The 7,253-nt window shown below is 39.9% G+C and overlaps 1 protein-coding gene across 1 annotated transcript; it reads left to right on the forward strand.

Annotated features, from left to right (window-relative positions):
* Positions 1-3,673: 3,673 nt before the first annotated feature.
* On the forward strand, positions 3,674-5,600 carry LOC107759271 (U-box domain-containing protein 40). The gene has a single exon (XM_016577158.2). It carries the CDS (start codon positions 3,905-3,907, stop codon positions 5,345-5,347), a length of 1,443 nt encoding a protein of 480 aa, XP_016432644.1. The 5' UTR covers positions 3,674-3,904; the 3' UTR covers positions 5,348-5,600.
* Positions 5,601-7,253: the final 1,653 nt, after the last annotated feature.

Consider the following 7,253-nt stretch of genomic DNA (forward strand, 5'->3'; position numbering starts at 1 on the left):
GTAAAGTTTGTGACGTTGTATTTATGGCAGGAGAAAGAGTATTGCTATGAGTTTCACCTATAAAAGGTGTAATGAGATTCGGAAAGAAGGGCAAGTTGAGCCCTAGGTATATCAGACCCTTTGAAATTCTTGAAAGGGTGGGTGAAGTAGCCTACAGACTTACACTACCACCTAGTTTATCAACAGTTCATCCGGTGTTCCATGTGTCTATGCTCCGGAAATATCATGGTTATCCGTCCCATGTGTTAGATTTCGGCTCAGTCAAATTTCACAAAGATTTGACTTATGAAGAGGAGCCATTAGTTATTTTAGCCCGGCAGGTCCGACAATTGAGGTCTAAGAGTTATCCTTCAGTTCGGGTACAATAAAGAGGTCAGCCGGTACATGCATCTACCTGGGAGTCCGAGTCGGACATGCGGAGTAGATATCTACACCTTTTCACCAGCTCAGGTAATTTTCTAATTCCGTTCGAGGACATACATTTGTTTTAGAGGTGGAGAATGTGATGACCCGAAAGGTCATCTTTAAATTTAATATTTATTTCTGTATTCTGAGACCTCGAATAGCACCTTTAGTATTCCTCGACTTGCGTGCACAGTCCGTAATTGTTTTTGGAAAGTGTTTATGTGAAAAATTGATAAAAATGTAAAATAGATCTTTAAAACTAACTAAAGTTGACTTCGTTCAATATTTTGTGCAAACGAACCTGGATCAGTGTTTTGACAGTTCCGGTAGGTCTGTATCGTGATTTGGGACTTGGGCATATGCCCGGAATCAAATTCCAAGTTCCCTAGCTTGAGTTATCGCCATTTATTGAAAATTGGAAGTTTGGAAGCTTAAAGATTCCAAAGTTTGACCGTGAATTTGACTTTATTGATAGCGAACTCGGATTGAGATTTTGAGAGTTGGAATAGTTCCGTTATGTCATATATGACTTGCGCGCCAAATTTGAAATCATTCCGGATTCATTTAATACGTTTCAGCACGAGTTTTGTAAAGTGAAAGTTTCATAAACTCATAAGTCCGAATCGAGGTGTGCATTGTAATTTCGATGTTATTTGACGTGATTTGAGACCCCGAGTAAGTCTGTATTATGTTGCAGGACTGGTTGGTATAATTGGATGAGGTCCCGAGTGGCTCGAGGTGAGTTTCAGACGTGTTTCAGACTATTTTGGTAAACATTTGCAGGTCTGGTTCTGGTGTATCACACCTGCGCAATTTTGGCCGCAGGTGTGTGATCGCTTCTGCGGAGACAGTGTTGCTTCTATGACTTAGGCCTTGGGCAGCTCCTTCGCTTCTGCGGAGAAATGAGGCGCATATGCGCGACTGTTTCTGCGATCGTTCGGTCACTTCTGTGATGTTGCAGGTGCGACATTGAAGTCCGCATATGCGAAATTTTGCCTGGCAAGCCCATTTCGCAAATGCGAGCTCGTAGATGCGAAAATGCTGCACAGAATGCTTAAAAATCGGGTGTTAGCCATTTTTACTTATTTTTGAGTTTTGAGTCTCGGATTTGGGCGATTGCAAAGGGGTTTTTTACGACTTCAACTTGGGTAAGTATTCTATAACCGAAAGTGATTATATTTCATAAATCCATGTCTATATTCATCGTTTATTTCGGATTTAGATGGAAAAAGTTTGGAGTTTTTGTAAAGCTTTCCAAAAACGAAAATTTAGGATTTGAACGTCAATTTGACATCGGAATTTGATAATTTTTGTATGGTTGGACTCGTCTCGGAACGGGTATTCGGATTTCATGAGTTTTTCCAATATTCGAGATATGGGCCCCACTGTTGATTTTTTTAGATGAATTTCGGATTTTAATTCGAAAAACTTGTAATTTCATATATAATTAATTCCTACGATTCGTGTTGAGTATATTGAATTGTTTGTGACTAGATTTGAAACTTTCTGACACCAATCCACGAGGCAAAGGTTTATTGGAATCTTGAATTTGGTTGCGAAACGAGGTAAGTGTCGTGGTTAATCTTGACTTGACAGAATAGAACCCTTGAATTATTTGTTATGCGAATTTCATGTGTACTAATGTATAGGCGAGGTGACGAGTGTCTATACGCCGTTAAATTGATTGTTTAAATATTTACCTAAAAATCATAAATTATTTTAAATCATAAATTAATTATGATATTAATTATTTCTCTCATATTCCTTGTCCAATATTATGTCTTGAATTCATGCTATAATTGCTACATGCTTATTTGACTTATGTGTCTTAATTTCTACTTGACATTTAACATATTAAATATTAAATTGCATATTTCCTCCCTGATTTTTATAATTAATTGCTACTTGTCATTAGTTATTTCCTAAATAAAGCATAATTATTGTATGCTTTATTGCCTAATAATTTTTTAATAAATGTGATATTTATTGGGATATTTTTACATTTAAGAGTTGTTAAGTTTATATTGTTGGAGCGGGTTACACGCCGCAACGGAATTTAATTAAAAGTTTATATTGTTGGAGCGGGTTGCACGCCACAACGGAATTTAATTGAAGAATTATGACTGTTGAATTGACTTCAATTATTGCTATGATTTACCGATCTTACTTCTCTTTTGGTTTGTTCACCTAAATTTAGATATTATTATTATTATTATTATTATTATTATTGAGTACAGATTAATGTAAGCGACCTGCCTTAGCCTCGTCAATACTTCGCCGAGGTTAGGCTCGGCACTTACAGAGTGCATGGGGTCGGTTGTACTCATACTACACTCTGCACTTCTTGTGCAGATACCAGAGTTGGTCCCAGCGGCGTACTATAGATTTTGCTTGGATTCAGCTATCAGAGGAGACTTGAGGTATAGTTGCATGACGTTCGCAGCTCTGAAGTCCCCTTCTACTTTATCTTAGCTGTGTGCTTTCTTTCAGACAGTTTTATTTTATTCAAACCCTTGTTTGTATTATTCTAGAAGCTCGTGCACTTGTGACTCCAATTCTGAGACGATATTTAGACATCGTATTTATTTTGGTTTGTTCACCTAAATTCAGATATTATTTCAGTTGCTGATTTCATTACTATTTAATTAAGATTAATTGTTAAAAATGGTTAAATTATTCTAACGTTGGCTTGCCTAGCAAGTGAAATGTTAAGCGTCATCACGGTTCCGAAGGTAGAAATTTCGGGTCGTGACAATACTATAGATTCAAATATACCCCTCTTTTATTAAGCTTACCAAGGTGGACTTCCAATCCTACATGGCACTGATATTTGATGAGGTGGATGCCACATGGCATGCCACCTCAACGCCCCTAATCTATATATAAAAGACTAAAATTTAAAATGCAATATTTTTTATGGTAGCAGTAATGGTGGCAATAGTGGTGGAGAAAAAGAAAATTTTAGTGGCGGAAAAAAATAGAAGGGAGGGGTAAAATAGGTTAGTGGCGCTGAAGTGGCAAGCCATATAACATCCACCTCATCAAATGTCAGTATCACATAGGATTGGATATCCACTTTGGACAAACTTAACGAAAAATGAGTATATTATATAGCGACATGGGTATGTTTGGACTCAAAGTATAACGAGTGATACATTTAAACCATAGAAGAGTATATTTGGCATTTTCCGTCTTTTCATTGTGGTGCAATTAGGTACTCCACGGTACAACCCTTTAAGAGCCTTCCCTGTTGAAAATGAAATAAAGTAGTTAAAATATAATCAGAAGAAAGAGGAGAAATAAAAATTACGAAGTAATCAAGTTAAGAATTGGCACTTTAGTTGAATGATTGGCAGCTTCAGTCTTCAATTCCTTTTCCCCTGACCATTCTACCATACTGAAATTTCATATCATGTTTCCTTTTCTCCTCAAACTCAAACACATCAATTCTTCAGTTACACTCAAATTTCATTAACGAGTCCATTGCTGCAACATCAAAATGGGAAGTGGAAAGCAAAGATGGAGAATCTCCTTCCACAAATCTCCAATAAAAGTAAAACACCCTCCAAAGGAATTCATCTGTCCAATTTCTGGTTCTCTCATGGCTGATCCTATAATTGTCTCTTCAGGCCATACCTTCGAACGTCACTCTGTTCTTGCCTGTAAATCCCTCTCTTTCACACCCATTTTACCTGATAATTCTATCCCCAATTTCTCCACTATCATCCCTAATCTCGCCCTCAAATCCACCATTCTCAACTGGTGCTCTTCTTCCCATATCCATCCTCCTATACCCCTCGATTTCATCTCTACTGAGAATCTCGTCCGTACATTAATGGCTACCCAAAACACCAATAATAGCAAGAATTGTGATGTTATGAACCGGTTCATCGAGTCTGTGTCGGCACAGTTGAATCGTCAAATTTCTACTACTTCTGAGGAGTCCGTGACTCCTACAAGTCCTCTAACTCGACCCTGCTGTTACTCTTCAGCGTCCTCCTCCGAAATGGACCCCACAAACCCTAACTCTTGTGGAGAAGATGAACTCATCGTCAAACTGAAGAGCTCCCAAGTGTTTGAACAAGAAGAAGCTGTGATCTCACTTAGAAAGCTGACCCGGACCCGGGAAGAAACCCGTTTTCAGCTCTGCACTCCTCGTTTGCTCTCAGCTCTTCGTTCTCTCATCTCCTCGAGATATGCTTCAGTACAGGTGAACTCCATAGCAGCGCTAGTGAACCTCTCCTTAGAAAATGGAAACAAGGTGAAGATTGTTCGTTCTGGAATTGTTCCGCCGTTAATTGACGTGTTAAAAGGAGGATTCCCTGAATCACAAGAACATGCTGCAGGTGCACTTTTCAGTTTAGCTTTGGATGATCAGAACAAAACTGCAATTGGGGTTTTGGGGGCACTGCCTCCTCTGCTTCACTCTCTCCGTTCTGAGTCGGAACGGATGCGGCATGATTCGGCTTTGGCTCTGTATCATCTTTCTTTGGTTCAGAGTAACAGGGCTAAGTTGGTGAAACTTGGGGCGGTTCAGTCGCTATTAGGCATGGTGAGAACGGGTCATATGACGGGTCGAATTCTGTCAATATTATGTAACATGGCAGCTAGTTTAGAGGGGAGAGGATCTATGCTTGATGGGGGTGCTGTGGAGTGTTTTGTGGGTATGTTGAGAAAGGGAGAGTTTGATGCAGAATCTATTCGTGAGAGTTGTGTTACTGCATTATATGGACTAAGTCATGGTGGACTTAGGTTTAAAGGATTGGCAAAAGAGGCTGCTGCAGAGGACTTGTTGATAACACTTGAGGAAATTATGGAAAGTGAGAAAGCCAAGGATAAAGTTAGGAAGATATTGGAGGCGTTGAGGGAGAAACACGAAGAGGAAGAAGAAATTGACTGGGAGGAGTTGCTTAATTCTCATGGTGATACAAATTCTGCATAGTTCTTTTCCCTTAATTGGGTGCTTTTTTCTGGACATGAAGTTTTTCTATTCACATAGTGGATTTTAGGTTTGCTTGTGGTGTCTTTTGAGACAATGTGTCGATTTGACAAAGTAAATAACAGTTTCTTGATTGTTGAAAGTGTAAAGAAAAGATTTTGAACAGTGTGTTATGGTTTTCGGAAAATGTTTGTAACATGAGCCCATTGTCTTCTACTATTGTTTGGCCATCCTTGAATACCAGATTGTGTTCTTCATTCTTGTGTGAATAAGGCTTATTCTGTGAATCTTTTGTGGTTTACGTCTGCTCTGTTTTGTTAGCTGTGCTTGTTGTTGAGTTGATCAGCTTTCCTCTGGTTGTGAAAAAATGGAACATATAATGCTCTTTTCTCTTTGTTAGTTTCTTGAAGGGTCTGTAATAGTATGTATTTACTGCTAACTAGAGGCAAAATGAACTCCTGAATTTCACGTATGTTTAGATTCAATCATCCTGGTGGTTCAACAATGAAAGAGAAAAAGAATAGAGCAAAGCCTTCCCACTATCTAACTACTTGAAAGGAGTTTTTTTTTTTTTAATCGAGAGCCGATCTCGACTTGTTGTTACTAGACATTGAAGCTACACCGAGAAGCTGATATTCGGTACTTCTATGGAGGTTTGCTTATTACGACTTAATCTTAAGCTTTACTAGGAATAGAGTACTCTAGCATTTTGTACTTCTCTCAAGAGCTTGCTGCAACTACTATTGTGATACTTCTGAAATGTGTTTGCCTCTTTCTTTTTCTTTCCCCCCTTGTGAATGCAGATTAATAATGGTGACTCTTTGCAGAGGATGCCAATTGAAAAAGATCTTATAGTGCTTATATTGTTGCAATAGATATTGTAACGACCCGACCGGTCGTTTTGATCTCTAGCGCGTCGTTCGGCGGTTTGAAACCTTGAGTAGCTTCACTTCAGGTATTATGACTTGTACGTGTGGTCGTATTGAATTTCGGGAGGTTTAGAGTTGATTCGGATAGAAATTCTAATTCGTAAGCTTTAAGTTGGAAGAGTTTACTAAGGTTTGAATTTTGAGTAAACAATCGGGATTTGAAGGTTTCAATAGGTTCGTAAGATGATTTCGGACTTGGGCGTATGTCCGGGTTGAGTATCGGGTGATTCGGGGTATTTCGGTGCTTAATATGGAAAGTTAACATTTTGAAGGTTTTAGAATTTCTTAAGTTTGGTTTGAAGTGGACTTTGGTGTTATCGATGTCCGTTTGGAGTTCCGAGCCTTGGAATAGGTTCGCATCATCATTTATGACTTGCACGTAAAGTTTGGCGTCATTTCAAAATGTTTAAGTATAATTCGAACGCGTTCAGTGAAGTTTAAAGTTTGAAAGTTTAAAGAAAGGTTTCGATCGTCGATTCATAATTTTGATATTGTTTGGTGTGATTTGAGGCTTCGACTAAGTTCGTATCATGTTTTAGGATGCTTTGGTATGGTTGGATGGGATCCCGGAGGCCTCAGGTGCGAATCAGATTGGAATCGCGTTGAGTTTTGGACTTAAGGAATTGCTGAAGCTTAAGGCTTCTCGTGTGATCGCACCTGCGAGGTTTATGGCCGCAGGTGCGAAACCGCAAAAGCGGCCAAGGGGTCGCAGAAGCGGTTCTGGGTGAGCTGGGCAGTGGTCCAGGTGCGAGGAGGATTTCCGCATCTACGAGCCCACAAATGCGGAGTAGGAGGGCGTGGCTGGCTTCGCAGAAGCGGATGGGATCACGCAGGCGCGGAAGTGCAGAAGCGAGGGGAGGGCCGCAGAAGCGCCCTCGCAGGTGCGAGCTTTGGACTGCAGGTGCGGCTAGTCGGGGACTAAGTGACTTCCGCAAGAGTGGACATTTTTCCGCAGAAGCGGAGCCGCAGGTGCGGCTAGG

Source organism: Nicotiana tabacum, chromosome 14, assembly GCF_000715075.1.
Source record: "Nicotiana tabacum cultivar K326 chromosome 14, ASM71507v2, whole genome shotgun sequence".
NCBI classification, from domain to species: Eukaryota; Viridiplantae; Streptophyta; class Magnoliopsida; order Solanales; family Solanaceae; genus Nicotiana; species Nicotiana tabacum.